Here is a 15,601-nt window from a genome sequence, read left to right as displayed (position 1 = left end):
CATTTCCCAGTAAAGTGGACTTCCTTGGCTTAACATAGCTTTATCAGTTACATTCTTCAGCTCTTTTTTGACCCAGTAACCATGTGGCATGGTTTTGTAATTTTTTGACATCCGCTTTTGAAAACTAGTGATTGGCACCATTATATTATATTTTATGTAGAACTTTCTCCCTTAGAAATGTTGTGGGGTTTTTAAAACGTTTTAATCACTATCATGTAAGCATGTGGAGCCAAATGCTATTTTAAACATTCATTACTACCAGCTAGATAGGCATAGGATGTATTTCTTGATGAGGCTATAAGTTTCCCTAACATGTGCATTACTTCAGAGATAACTGTGCCCATCTTTAGTTCAGTGGAGGCCAGGGCACCTCTTGATTTAATTAAACAGAAGGAGCATCTCAGTGTTTCCTTACTCTGTGGCCCCTTATCGGCTCTCATAATAGCACAGTATCCATGACCTAACTAAAATTCAAGGGATAAATGATTGTGGAAAGGTGTTAAAAATGACATTCCTGGGGGCTCCTGGCTGGCTTAGTTGGTAGAGCATATGACCCTTGATCATGAGTTCAAGCTTCGCATTGGGCATAGAGCTTACTTTAAAAATAATAATAATAGTAACACTTATGTTTTGCTCTTCCAGAAACTACTGTGTGAGAAATTAGAAGAACAGTTGCAGGATTTGGATGTGGCCTTAAAGAAGAAGGAGCGTGCTGAACGCAGGTATTGTGAAATGTGTGTTAACGTTTTACTTGGGAATTTGATAGCAAAATTGTCTTCCAGTACAGGTTAATATATCTTTCTAAAACAGGAATTGGCAAACTGTGACCTGTAGGTCAAATTTGGCGTGCTTCTTGTTTTTATACTGCCTACTAAGAATTTTATTTTTCATTTTTAAATGATTGGGAAAAAAATCAAAACAAGAATCTTATTTCATGACACATGAAAATGATACAGTCTGAATTCATGGTTCAGAAAAAAAGTGTTATTGGAACACAGCCATGTTCATTTGTTTATATATTGCCTGTTGCTGCTTTTGCACTACAGCAGCACAGTTGACTAGTTGCAACAGAGACCATATGACCTGCCACGCCTAATTTATTATCTGTCCTTTTACAGGAAAAGTTTGCCCACTCTTGATCTAAAACATTTATCAAAACCTACTCTGAATAAATATTGGCCCAATTATTGTGGAGGATATGTACCTTACTCAGTATGTAGTGAGTACAAGAAGATTCTAAGAACTGGTCTAGTTACCCATGTCATCTCTTTGGTGGGCGGAATTAATACCGGTGAGATAAAGAGCATTTAAATGCTGAACTATGTCATAAGAGTCATAACTTACAGTCATAAGAAATGCCTCCCTTTTCGATATACCACTGCAATGTCGTCTTAAAGCAGTTGGAGAATGCTTCTTGGAGGAGGTAAGAATGGAGTTGAACCCAATCTTTAAAAGGGGGCTCAAAATCAAGACAGTAAGTTTATGTTTATTTATATTGATGTGTACCTTCTTTGATTAATCTATTGCTAAACAGTTTTTCATGCCTACTGTGTACCAAACTGAAGAGAAAAGGTGAGTGAGCCAAACTCTCCTTAGATGGAGCTCAGCTCTGTCAGAATACAGACATTGGAGCCGGTGATACAGTAAAGTAGATCAAGGTATATTCCGAGCAATACAAGAACACTGTGGAGGGGCATTTTAGTTGGGTTAGGGATTTGGGTTATCGGGCAAGTCCTTGGAAGGTAACTTAGGGTTGGACATGCAGAGAAAGGTATTTCAGGCAAAGAACCAAATGCAAGCAAGGACAAAGTGTGAACATGAGAGTGGGAGAGTGGTAGGAGATGAAGCTATAAAAGTGGGTTGAGGCTGAACTGTGAACTGTTTGGCCTATTTGAGTAGGGAATTTGAATTCTTCCTTATAGGTGGTAAGAGAGCCATCAAGGAGGGATAAGTATGATCAGATTTTTATTTCAGAAAAAATGCCCTGGTAACACTAAGAAGAAGGAATTAAAGTCCATACTGTTGCAGTAGAGACTAGGAGAGCCAGTGAGGCCTGAACTGGGGCATTCATTATGCAAGAAAGTGGGTGTGTTCAAGAGAATCTTCCGAAAATTAAGCAGTAGGATTTGATGCCCATTTGTACTTAGTATGAGAAAATCTAAGCAATGTCTCCTGGTTGGTCTTATTACCTTCATTTGCTGCTGCTGTAACTTTTACCTGCTATCTCACAGTCTTCCCCCCAAAGTGTAGCTTGCTTTATAAAGGCAGTCAGCTAGCTCATTTGATAATCCACAGACTTTACTCTGCAAACTGTGCACTCTGTGCGTTCAGCCTCTAGATCCTGTTTTTGTCCTTACTAGTCAGCTTGAGCTCTCTGGTTTATAATGGATGCTACTTGGTTTAAAGACAAAATTAGTCTCTAAAGTTAACTAGGAGATTAAAGTACCTCATTGTTTAAAATCAGTTTTCTAAATGCCTTTGTATTTAGAAACTGGGTAATAGTCCTATATATAATTATTAGGACTCTTTTGATATTCAGAGTTGTCCCTGCTTTTATTTTTGACACTGGAAAAAAATCTAACTTAAGGATGCTTCAAATTAAATCATAATAAAAATTAGGCATTTTCTTTATTCTTTTTGAAGTCTGCCTGCCCTGCTGAGAAATGAGCAGTTTTCTCATGTCCTGAAGCTGATTTGACTCAGCAAGGCAGATAATTAATAGGTTCAGACCTTAAGGGCTTGGAAAAAAATATATTCTCTAAACATCAAGTCTGTAAACCACCTAAGAATTTGTCTGATACTCAGATTAATTATATCTGCTTGTTTTTTTGGAGACTTATGATGCTTATGCCTTTTATATTTGGAAAGACTGGTTAAATATTTTGGACTGTTGCCTCATATACTATAAAGTATACTGTTGCAATTAAGGAATATTTAAAAATTTTAAATTTTAGAAATTTATGTTCAAATATGCCACAGTATTTGTTCACACTAGTGGTCTGTCATTTACTAACTCATTTGCTTTCTCTTCTACCTTTGATAGTCCTCTTTACTTAAATGTCATCCTTTAAGAGGACATCTATAATTGTGGCTTTGGATCACACACTAAATCCTTTTTGAGATTGGATCACAGAAAGGAGTGCCAAGTTGTTACAAGGAGACCAGTCTGGCACAAAGCCAGTTAACTGAATTAATTGCTGTTATTTTTTAATTCTCCCTAATAATCTGGGTAAAAAAGTTTTCCTTATAGCTCCTAATGTACATGCTTCCTGATGTATATGAATCTTAGGGGCTCTAAACAGCAAAATATTTATATTTCTAAAGTAACTAATATATTAAGTATAAATTCCGGGTGACTTCATCTGTTTTTAAAAATGAGCATTTCTATTCATCCTTTTTAAAATGTGTGAAATAATTTCTAGAAACTTCGAGCCTAGCACAAGGGCATCTTTCCCCTTGTTCATTCATTTATTCAACATTTAGTGAGCACTTACTTACTTTATGCCAGGCAATGTAAGCAACATGAAGTATATTATGTGGCCTTTATCTTAAAGGGCTCTAAAGTATGGTGAAAAAGATGGATTTGTCAGTGAGTAATTAGTGACTAGCTAGCGGCGGTCTACAGAGCTGGAGCTGTGATGCTCCGTGAAATTTGATGTTTCTCAAAAGTTCCTCCAACTGGTTTGTAAACATCCCTTCCAGACCTTGGTGCCAGAAATTATTTGGGAATTCAAATAGCTCTGTACTTTCAGAGTACTTTTACTAGTGTTCACTAGCAAGAGAGTTGGATTTAATCAGGGTTGGAATTTTCCAGGTAATGTAACAGAGGGAAGGAGAGAAAGAGACAAGGAATTTGAAAGTGTATGCAAAGGAGTATTTATATTGATGGACCGTGGAGTCTAAGCCAGGTAAGAGGGCAAGTAAGGACATAAGGGAGTCATGGACAGTGAAAAGACGCTAGGGTCAATGTATAGACGTCCCACTGGAGTCAGGGAATTGTTGAAATCAGTGTACCAGAGGGAGTGAGCGGGAAAGGGAGCCAGTAGAAGTCAGAGAATAGATTCCCTGAATCTGAAATTTTAGGAGGGGTGTGGTTATTTGTAATGATGAGGCCTGGGCCCAATATGATCTTTGAGCTAGGTGGTGGTGAGATGGAATGGAAGATGTATCTTTCTGTAAGACTAATGAGCAAGAGAATGCTGTTATGAGAAATCATACCTACCTTCAAGATCCTACTCATTAACACCTATTTAAAGCCTCAACTTCCTGAGCTCTTCAAACAAGTTATTCTTTTTTCATGTTTCCATTATACCTATTAGTAATGAGCTACAGTCAGTTGTTAAATAATTGTGAGGACAAGAACCATGTATTATTTACCTTTAGGATTCCCAAGCCTGAAACAAATCATTACCTAATATGGTGGATGTGAACTAAATGTTTTTCAGCTGGGTTGAGGAGATAATAATAATTAAGTGAAAGTAGATTTTTAGGTATAAAAGAGGAAACTGCTACAACAGTAAACTTGGTCAGTTTAAGGACGGATAAAGGTTGAACATATTTAGTATGAAAGAGGAAACTGATAAAATAGTAAACTTGGTTAGTTTAAGGACAGATATGTGTTGAACATATTTAGTACAGAGAACTCAAGTTCTGACTTACCCATGAAGCCTTCCCTGTTAATTTCAGCTAGTATTGTTCTTGCCTTTCCTAGTTTTTAATTCATTAACTGTACTATTTTTTATTAGGTTTTGATTAAAATAACTTTATCATTTTCTTACCTGCCAATTTTACTGAATGGCTTTATAACCCATCTCAAAAAGACTGTAAGATTCTTGTTACCAGAGCCAAGAGGGCAACATAAGCTGTGTTCTAAAGGACCCAGGTGACTGGATGATTAATACCCTTCTATAAGGGACATCATCACAAATAAAAGGAGGAGGAGTGGTCACTATTTTCTTTCAGTTCAACATACATATAACACCTCATCTGTTCTTGGTGAATTGAATTAACTTTGAGAGAACCAATTTATTATGTAAAATTTGTTGAATTAAAATCAACAAAGGTTTGTTTCTTTGAAAAGAAACTATGGAGATCTCGTTAGTGTTCTAAATCCACATTTTCTGGAGAAGTGTTAACTGGCTCTAAAAATAATCTTCATGGAGCAAGTAGGGTGCAGAGCCATGTGGCTGCATTGCCTTTTTTCCTCCTCTTTAAAAGATTGGTCTTGGTATCATTCACTGGGACCTTGACATGGTTCTATTGTATAGAATTCTTTTTATATGTATATATATATATACTGTATATATTAACCATGAGATGATAGCTGTATGTACACATATATGAAAACTTCCAGCATAACAAAGATCTAGTTTGTCCAGTGTTGACTGTCTAATCACTTTATCAGTGAGTCTCTTCATGAAGTTTCCTTGTCTATTTCAGTTTGCAGGTTTTATTTTATCAGTATAATTACTTATAAGGCTACAGTTTTCAGCTACATCTTTTTACAATTTTTACCATTAGAAAGTTGTGTGCCTCCCACAGATAGCAATACGATAAGCTTTATAGACAGTAGCTAAAGTCTGTGACCTAGCCTCTGCTATTACCATGAAATCAAAATTTTAGTAGTCTGTGTTAATAATGTTTTCCTAACAATTTTATTTTTAGAAAATCTCATTTTGCATGCATTTTTGTTTTTCATTTAAAGGAAAGAACGTTTGGTGTATGTGGGTATCAGTATTGAGAACATCATTCCTCCACAAGTAAGTTTCTGGTTTGCAGTATTTTTTAAAGAAGAGACTACCATAATTGTTCTAAAATTAACCCACTGTGTGTAATGTGAGTAGTTTTAAATATATAGTGTACCTATCTTATTAAAAATAAAATTTAAGACCTTAAATCACCTGTATTTTCCTTCATGATAAAAATTACATATATACTGGGATGCCTGGATGGCTCATTCAGTAGAGGGGGTGACTCTGGATCCTCAGGGTCGTGAGTTTGACCCCTATGATGGGTGTAGAGTTTACTTAAATACTACTACTACTACTACTACTACTACTACTACTACAATTTAATATATACTGATAACTCCAAAATGTAATACCATCCAAATCAGATTTATATAACTCACCCCAGTAGGCTCTATATTCTCCTTTCCTCCTGTTTTTTTTTAAAGCCCTGTGTTGGGTAATTTGTTTTTAGCTTCTTTATGTGTTATTTATATATAGTGACAAAAGAATAGTTCAGGGTTTTTAATTCTGTGCTTTAGGGGTTGGTTATTAGAAACTTCAATATTTGTTCTTAACCGATGGTTTCTTTGGAGGGTTATTGTTTTGCATTTATTGGTCTAATTTATAATTACGGATGTCTCATGAGTGAAAGTACATGTAACATGGTTTTCATTTCAAATGAAGAAATGTTCTTAATTTCATACATTATTTAGTTTGGGCTTAATTAAATCACACACTTAAGTAAGTGGTCTTGGTTAGTTACTGTCCTTCAGCACCATGCTTCTTTTTTTTATAAATCCATTATTTTGTTGATTCAGCATACTTAGTGAATATCTTACATGTGTTAAATTATTGGTTAAAAAATTATCATTGGAGGGCAGCCTTGATGACTCAGTTGGTTGAGCATCCAACTTCAGCTCACATCGTGATCTCACAGTTGGTGAGTTTTAGGCCCCACATCAGGCTCACTGCCATCAGCACAGAGCCTGCTCCGGATCCTCTGTCCCCCCTCTCTCTCTTTCCCTCCCCTGCTCGCTCGCTCTCTCTCTCTCTGTCTCAAAAATAAATAAACATTAAAAAATTTATCAGTGGGGAAACTTCATCATGGTTGTTTTAAAAGAGGTAATTGTAAAATCACAGAAACATAAGAATTTTAATACAGAAGTGCTTCAGCCTTTGATCACCAATATTCTTTTTAATCTCTCTACTTAGCGTTTCTGTGTGTATTCAGTTTTGGGCAGGGGATCACCTCATTTTTTCAGATCTTTTACATGTGCTGTCTAAACAGACATTAGAAAACTATTAATTTCAAGTAACTTTCTGTCCTAATAACCTACATATTTATTATCATATTTTTAAACCAGGAGCCAGATTTTTCTGAAGATCATGAAGAAAAGAAAAAAGATTCAAAAAAATCCAAAGCAAACTTGCTTGAAAGGCGGTCAACAAGAACACGGAAATGTATAAGTTATAGGTATGAAATATGTAGAAATGGTTATAATGAAAAAGTGTAAAATGTTTTTTAAATTATACAACATGGCCCAAAAGTATCTGCTTTTCCCCATCCTAATGGCCATTAGTAGTTGTATATATGTTACTTACTGTCTTTAGAATCATACAGCTTAAGAGCAGCCAGCATGATCTTTTCAAAATGTAAACTTGCTCATGTCATCCTCTTCTGCTTTGTCAAATTTCTATAGCTCTTGGAGTAAGGATTGATGCCTTTACAAGGCCCCTAAAGGCACTGCATAGCCCACTCTGTGCTTAGCTTTTTGGTTCCATCTCATCCACATTTTTCCTTACTCTGTCAATATCAGCCACAGTCTTCTTTCAGCTCCTTTGCATATGCTATTTATTGTACCTAAGACCTCCCTCCTGTTTTTGCTTGTTAACCTTCTCTTAATCAAATCTATTATATGCCCTCATAGCAACCAGTTCTTCTTTTGAAAGCACTTATGATGATTGTAATGATTGTGATTTTAATTATTGAATTAATATTTCTCTCCCCCATTGGACTATTGTTAGCATGAAGGTAAGGACCAATGTCTGTTTCACACATGCTTCTGCCTTTTACAGCTAGCATAGTGCCCCGAGTAGTAAGTGTTCCATAAATGCCTGTTGAAAGAATCAGTAAATATAATTTGGTTTACTGTCTGCCACCAGAAATATCAGAGAGGAAAGGAGGGAGACAGAGTTTTCCAAGGTCACTCTGTTAGTAGCTAAACCTACACTAAAATGTTGTCTTCTAAATGTCTGCTAGTCTAGTGTTCTTTCCACTTGTCTCACTAAAATAATAAGTAAGTTATATTCTAATTATTGTAGATCATTGTTTGACCTCTGGTCTCCTTAGATAACACCAAAAGAGTCTTTAACTTGAATAACTGGAGGTGAAAAACAAAATTGATTTCATGGAAGTTTGAGCTCGCTTCTTGTTTATGAACTTTTTCATCAGTGATCATGGAAGAGTTCCCATGTATTGTTTGCTGCTGTTGTTAATTGTTAAAGCTGTAAAATGCAGTGCAATCAGTAAATGTAAAATCCTTAATACATATGAGAATGGTACCCATCTTATTCTTTAAAAAACAAAAGCTTTGAAAAATAAAAAACACCATTTTATATGAAATCATTATAACTAATGAAATCAAAGTCTACTGATGGGAAGGGCAAGCATAAAGTCAAGTTCTGCTGTAATCCAACATATGTTTTCCTAAAAATTATCATCCTGTGCAAAAACACAATAAAAACCATAGGGATTATAGGAAAATATGGAGGTAGGGCCACACTCAGAAATTTCAGTAGTGACACTTTTTTTTTAAAGATGTGACTCTAGGGGCGCCTGGGTGGCTCAGTCGGTTGGGCGGCCGACTTTGGCTCAGGTCATGATCTCGCGGTCCGTGAGTTCGAGCCCCGCGTCGGGCTCTGTGCTGACAGTTCAGAGCCTGGAGCCTATTTCAGATTCTGTGTCTCCCTCTCTCTGACCCTCCCCTGTTCATACTCTGTCTCTCTCTGTCTCAAAAATAAATAAACGTTAAAAAAAAAATTTAAAAAAAAAAAAAAAAAAAAGATGTGACTCTAATAAAAATGCAGTACCATTTGGCAGATGTTAAATGGTTAAGAACTAATATAAATACTGCACTAAATATGACATTTTATGCTGAAAAAGCCCTGGTTTGTCTGTGGAAGTGATTGAGGTGGGTTGCAATTTGTAAATTATTATGTGGTGGTAGAAGGAGAGTTCTTTGAAATCAACCAGAAAGTTGTAACACCAGACGTAGCTGGCTATAACTTATAACACACATGATGAGGTGAGGTTGCTAGTGGATATTTGAGGTGTGTGTGTGTGTGTGTGTGTGTGTGTTGTGTGTTGTGTGTTGTGTATGCCTGTGTGGCTAGGTGCACTTCTCTACATTTACCTAGTGTTTATCACAAATAAAATTACTTACAGGTATAAAATACACATTATGCTTGAATTGTTTCCTAATGTATCAGTCATGTTATAACAATTTACATTTTCAGAACAAGCCTTCTAGCAGGACTATATTATCTTTCAACCTTGATGTTGCTAAAGGAAGCAGGGATTTTACTCTTAGTATTGTGTCTTGGATATACACCCAGAAGTGAGATTGCTGGATAATCATATGGTGGTTCTCTTTTTGTTTTATTGGGGAACTGCTGTGATGTTTTCCATGGCAGCTGCGCCATTTTGCATTGCCACCAGCAGTGTATAGTGTTTCCAGGTTTTCCACATCCTTGCCAACAGTTGTTGGCTTTGGGTTTTTTGTTTGTTTGTTTTTGGGGTTTTGTTTGTTTGCTGTTTTTGTTTTTGTTTTTGTTTTTGTTTTTGTTTTTGTTTTTGCTGGTGACTGTCCTAGCAGATGTGAGGCAGTATCTCATGATTTTGCTTTGCATTTTCCTAATGGTTGTTGGTGATCATCTTTTCATGTGCTTGGTAGGTGTTTGTATATCTCTTGTTATTTTTTACTTATTATTTCTGCTTCTTGGTACTTTTTAAAGAAATTTAACTGAGATGTATTAAGAGAGTCCTTCATATGCTTTCTCTTAATTTTAAGTTTTATTCTTCATATTTAAGCTCTAAATACACCTAGAATTTAATTTGTACATGGCACGCAATGGGATTATTGTTAGTATAAAATGTAAAGCACTTAGTAAAGTATTACCACAGTAAGAAGACAAAAAAGAATTTCATCACTATTATCATTTCATAATTATTTATCGGATTTTTATTGCTTCTAACAGAGAGGATAACATAAGAGTTAACTATAGGGAGCATTGGATTGGGGTACAGAAGGCTAAGACTATAGTTTCACTGTACCATGTATTACCCATGTAACTTGGAATGGTCCAGTTCTCTAGATCTTGGTTGATGGCAGATTAATGCAGATGATCCCTTCAGCTCTAAAATTGTATAACAGTAATATAGAAACTTATGATAAACTATATTCTTCAGCATAAAATGTATTATGTGATTCATTTAGTTCCCAAAAAGGTTTAAGGAAGGCATACAATCTTAGTGTAAGGACCAACTTTTTAAACATAGCACCAAACATAGAAACAATAATGGAAAGGATATTTGATTATATGAAAGTTAAGAAAGACTCAGACAAAAGCATTTACTTCTAGAATATTTTCTTCTACTTTTTTAATTTTTAATGTTTCAATTTTTTATTTAAATTCCAGTCAGTTAACATATAGTGTAATAATAGTTTCAGGAGTAGAATTTAGTGATTCATCACTTACATATAACACCCAGTATTCATCACAACAAGTGCTCTCCTTGGTACCTCATCACCCATTTAACCCACCATCCTCCCTCGCACCTCCCCTCCAGCAACCCTCAGTTTGTTCTCTAGAGTTAAGAGTCTCTTTTATGGTTTGCCTTGCTCTTCTTTTTGTTTGTTTTCTTCCTTCCCCTATGTTCATCTGTTTTGTTTAGAAAGTATTTTCTTGCAAAGAAATTTTGCAGAGGAGTTAGAATTCAAAAGAAATGCCTTACGATTTTAAAAATTACAGTGAGTATAATTTTTTTTTCATGGTGGAAATACAATAGCTTTTTACATGATGTCTATAAAGGTTGTTGCATCTACTGAAGTCAAGTATAAAGACTTTTTTCTTAGGAAACCAGTTATTTAAGGGGAGATCAAGGTTTTGTTTATTTTGGAGACTAGAACTAGACAGGGTGACTTTTTAAATTTGTCTTGTTTGTTTTTGTTTGTGGAGGGGGCTGACAGGAGATGTTATGGGCACATATTCATAATTGTAGCAGGGCAAGATGTCAGTGTTCATTTCTCAAAACGTAAAATATAAACAAAGGGGAAAGGGGAAATATACTTTGGATAGAAATAATTGCAACATATGACAAAGAGATTAAAATCTTTAATATCTGAAAAGCTCTTAGAAGTCAGTAAGAAAAGATGAACACTGGCTGATAAAATGGGCAAAGGATACAAGTCAGTACTTGTAAAAGAAAAAGTAAAAATGATCAATAAACATGAAACTAATATTTGGCCTCAGTAATCACATTAATATTAAAGGAACAAGTAAATAATTTTGCTCTTTGAAATTAGAAAAAAATTAATGATAAAATTCACTTCATGGTTATATTATAAATTGCTACAACTCTAGAAGACCAACTTTTATGCCCTTTAAGCCAACAGTTTTTGGGTTTTTTTTAATTTGTAGCAAGAATACCAGGAACAACAAAATTTCTTAGTGGAACCATGGGCATCTCACCAAATAAAGGAAAAAATAGAGTTCTGATATGATACCGAGGAAGGGTAGAGTTTAGATGAAATGTAAATAAAGCAATGAAGAGTTATGCTCAAGGCAAAGTGGGGCTCTGTAAAGGGGTTGGTATCAGATCCAGACCACATACTGGACACGGGTTCTTGTTCCCTTGAAAGCAATGAAGTTGAAGTGGATGTGTAGAGTGCTGTTTCTAATCCCTTATTCAAAGCTCCACATCTGGGATATAAATCAAGACTGTTTATTTGCGTTAAAAGTAACTTAAACCTCCAGGCAAGACTGGGATGTTTTATTCTTACTGATAATCGTTATTTAATTCCAAGGGTTCTGATGGTCTCTGATGTAGAAAATCAAGTTTTTCAGTGAGTAAGAAAGTAGTAGTCATTCAAAGAGGTCGTTTTGCCACTTTACAGTTGTAACATGTCCTTGAGAGAAATACTGTTTCCTGTTAACTACATTTGGCTTTTTCTGTATCTGTTACTCTAGCCTGATGAGGGATGCACAGATTTTTGCTTTCTCAGAATTTATGTTAAGCAAAAACTAAGCTATAGCTCCAAGGTCATTTTCTCATAGCCTGGTTTATAAATGTGAAACAATTGGAAGTAAACCTTTTTAACTAAATTATGACACATGTTTAAGACTAAGCATTATACAGCCGTTAAAAATTATGTTGTAGGGGCACCTGGGTGGCTTAGTCTGTTGAGCATCTGACACTTGATTTCGGCTCCAGTTGTGATCCTCAAGGTCCTGGGTGGGTGTGGAGCCTGCTTGAGATTCTCTCTCTCTCGCCATACCCCTTCCCCCACTCATGCACCCTCCCTCGTGCTTTTAAATAAATAAATAAATAAATAAGCATGTGTGTGTGTGTGTGTGTGTGTGTGTGTGTGTGTAGAAGTATTCTTAACCTGAGACTTGTGAATCCTCTGAAACTAGATATAAAATTTTGTTTGGATATATATATATATATTTTTTTTTTTTTTTCTAGAGAGAAACCCATAGCTGTAGTGAGTTTCTTAACTCAAAAGGCAAAATATTTTTTTTTCAAAAGGCAAAATATTTGGCTGTTAAACCCTATTGTTAATCCATTGTGTGCCTTTAATCCAACAGTGTCCAATAGAATTTACTGTCGTTATGAAAATGTGCTATTTCTTTCCTGTGCAACATGGTAGCCAGTAGCCATATACAGCTGTTGAGCACTTAAAATCTTGCTAGTGAGGAACAGAGTTTTTCATTTTAATTAATTTAAATATAGATAGCCACATGGGGCTAGTAACTACCAAATTTTGCAATATTTTAGACAAGTCACTTTAGAGCAGATATCCTTTTGGTCATCTCCGCTCTAACATGAAAGGAGCTTTGTATGCGAAGAAGTCTTGAAGATCATCTGGACTTGTTTTCTTTAAGTTGGAGGAAATGGCCCTTGTGAGAAAAAGTACTTTTACCTAGTTCGAAAATTCTGACCGTCAGTACTTCTAGAATAATAATAATGATGATGTAGTCCTTTCACTTAGTATTATTTCTGGAACACTAATTGAACTTACTTCACCATGTGATTTGTGTAATTAGAGGTTGGCAAACTATGGCCTATGGAGCAAATCCCGTCTCACAGTCAGTTTATGTCTATATAGCCCATGACCTAGGGATGGTTTTTACATTTATAAATGGTTGAATAAGAACCAAAAGAAGAAAATCGTATGATAATTACATGAAATTCAAATCACAGTGTCCATAAATGAAGTTATATTGGAATACATCCACATTTATTCACTTGTGTTACCTGCTGCTTTTGCATTCCAGTGGCCGAGTTGAGTAGTTGCAACAGAGACTGTATAGGCTACAGAGCTTAAAGTATTTACTGTCTGGCTCTTTACAAAAATATTTGCCTGATGCCTGGTATAAATGATCTTTGAAAATGAATTAGATACCAATCTACAAAAGAAATTGAGGTTAATAGGAGTGAGGCGATGTAGTCTACATAATTCCAAAGTGGCAGAGAGCATTTTTATTTTTTTATTTTTATTTAAAAAAATTTGTTTTAACATTTATTTAGTTTTGAGAGACAGAGCAGAAGCAGGGAAGGGGCAAAGAGAGAGGGAGACACAGAATCCAAAGCAGGCTCCAGGCTCCAAGCTGTCAGCACAGAGCCTGATGCAGGGCTTGAACTCACAAACCGTGAGATCATGACCTGAGCCGAAGTTGGACGCCTAACCGACTGAGCCACTCAGGTGCCCCCAGAGAGCATTTTTATATGAAGGCCTTTCTCACTTCAGAGGCAACTCTCCTAACCTATATACCAGGACAGATTGTGATGTGATTGTTGTCATCAAATATTTCAGATTTGATGAATTTGATGAAGCAATTGATGAAGCCATAGAAGATGATATCAAAGAAGCTGATGGAGGAGGTATGTGTTTTTCATTCCCTCTTTTTTGTATGACTAGACCAATAAGTTAAAATGTCCTGATTAGGAGCACCTGGCTGGCTCAGTCAGTAGAGCATGCAACTTGTGAGTTCAAGCCCCATGTTGGGTGTAGAGATTACTTTAAAAAAAAAAAAAAAAAAAAGGCCCTGATTAAAGCAGTAAGCTTTTTTTTTTTTAATTCTCCCCAGTGTGTATCATGATCACTACTGATGTTAAATGTCTGAGATTTAAAGTAATTTGTGGACATAGTGTCAGTGTGTAGACTCAGGTTTTACTAATTATTTTTCAAGTAGTTTTTTGATCTGATATAAAACAGTAAATGTTCCTCTGTAGATTAAAAAATGTACTTCTGCATCTAAATAGAAAACCCAATTAAACTTTCTTGTTGTCTTTCTATGTCTAGATCACTACTGCTACAAAATCTTAAAAATTATGGACAAATCAGAATCGAATGATTTCTGTAAATCAACCTTTTAAAAATCAATGTATCAATTTTGTAGTCTCTAATAGGTGACATAAAAATAGAAGGATTTGAAGGTAATTTATTGAAAGAACTGCATAGAGATTTACCAATGCTCTGAAAACTCTGGAGAGGATTAATATTAAGTAGGCTGTCTTTAGTGGACTAAAAAAGTCACCAGCTTTTCCAGGGCTCTGCACCTTATTGAGAGCTTTGCTACGGGATTCTCACTTTTTCTGTCCTGCAAACACAGTTAAAAGAAAACGGATTGGTCTCTTTCTAAAGCCCTGTCCAAAAGACAACTTTGAAGGAGAGATTCTTGAGTGATTGCTACTAGGTATGAGGTTTCTTTAGAGGTCAATGAAAATGTTCTGGAATTTGTTCGTGGTGATGGTTGCACAACTTTGTGACTGTACTGGAAACCTCTGAAGTATACACTTTAAAAGGGTGGATAGTATAGTATATGAATTATATCAATTTTTTTTTCAAAAACTTTTTTTAAAAGAGGTGAACTTCTTCATAGGATAAACAAATGCAAAATTCTCTTGATGAGAGCTCTGTCGGCTGAAGTTGTGAGAAAAGTGCTTATTTGTAGGAAAAAAACAAATGAGCTCCTAAGCATGAACAAGGACAGCCTCTACATAGTAAAGAGAAGATTTAATAAACATACAGTTGTCTCTCTTCCTCCCTCTCTCTATTCCCTTTAACCCTCTCCCCCAACCCTGAACCCAGGAGCCGGCCGAGGAAAGGATATCTCCACCATCACAGGTCACCGTGGGAAAGACATCTCCACTATTTTGGATGAAGAAAGAAAAGAAAATAAACGACCCCAGAGGGCAGCTGCTGCACGCCGGAAGAAACGCCGGCGACTAAATGACCTGGACAGTGACAGTAACCTGGATGAAGAAGAGAGTGAGGATGAATTCAAGATCAGTGATGGGTGCGTGGTTCGCTAGCAGATCCCATTCCCTAGATACAGGCCTAAATGGGGCTAACAGAGAAGCTCAGCCATGCTGTGGTGGGACTTTTGTTCTTCATGCACATGGATAATGTCTTTTTATTTTCAAGCTATTTAAAACAGATTCAAGAATGCTGATCTTGGTTCTTTTTAGCAAAACAAAGTAGGCTTATGATTGTTTAATATGCAAAATTGTGTTTACATTTTATTAACTGCAGTCAAACATTCATTTGCTGCGTATCTCTGCCACCTTCCAGCAACATGTCCAG

The 15,601-nt window shown here is 35.9% G+C and overlaps 1 protein-coding gene across 2 annotated transcripts in view; it reads left to right on the top strand.

Moving 5' to 3' along the window:
* Nucleotides 1-15,601, top strand: part of RSF1 (remodeling and spacing factor 1) — a 160,703-nt gene that overhangs the window by 130,233 nt on the left and 14,869 nt on the right. For both annotated transcript variants that reach the window (XM_019449923.2, XM_019449922.2), the window contains exons 9-13: nucleotides 643-722; nucleotides 5,705-5,759; nucleotides 7,094-7,203; nucleotides 13,829-13,896; nucleotides 15,107-15,314. In XM_019449923.2, coding sequence (XP_019305468.2) covers nucleotides 643-722; nucleotides 5,705-5,759; nucleotides 7,094-7,203; nucleotides 13,829-13,896; nucleotides 15,107-15,314 — 521 coding nt within the window. The remainder of the gene's footprint in view (nucleotides 1-642; nucleotides 723-5,704; nucleotides 5,760-7,093; nucleotides 7,204-13,828; nucleotides 13,897-15,106; nucleotides 15,315-15,601) is intronic.

The sequence above is a fragment of the Panthera pardus genome, unplaced genomic scaffold, assembly GCF_024362965.1.
Source record: "Panthera pardus isolate Hobbes unplaced genomic scaffold, ASM2436296v1 HiC_scaffold_12, whole genome shotgun sequence".
Lineage (NCBI taxonomy): Eukaryota > Metazoa > Chordata > Mammalia > Carnivora > Felidae > Panthera > Panthera pardus.
The sequence above is the reverse complement of the archived record's forward strand: the minus strand, read 5'-3'. Positions and strand labels throughout refer to the sequence as shown.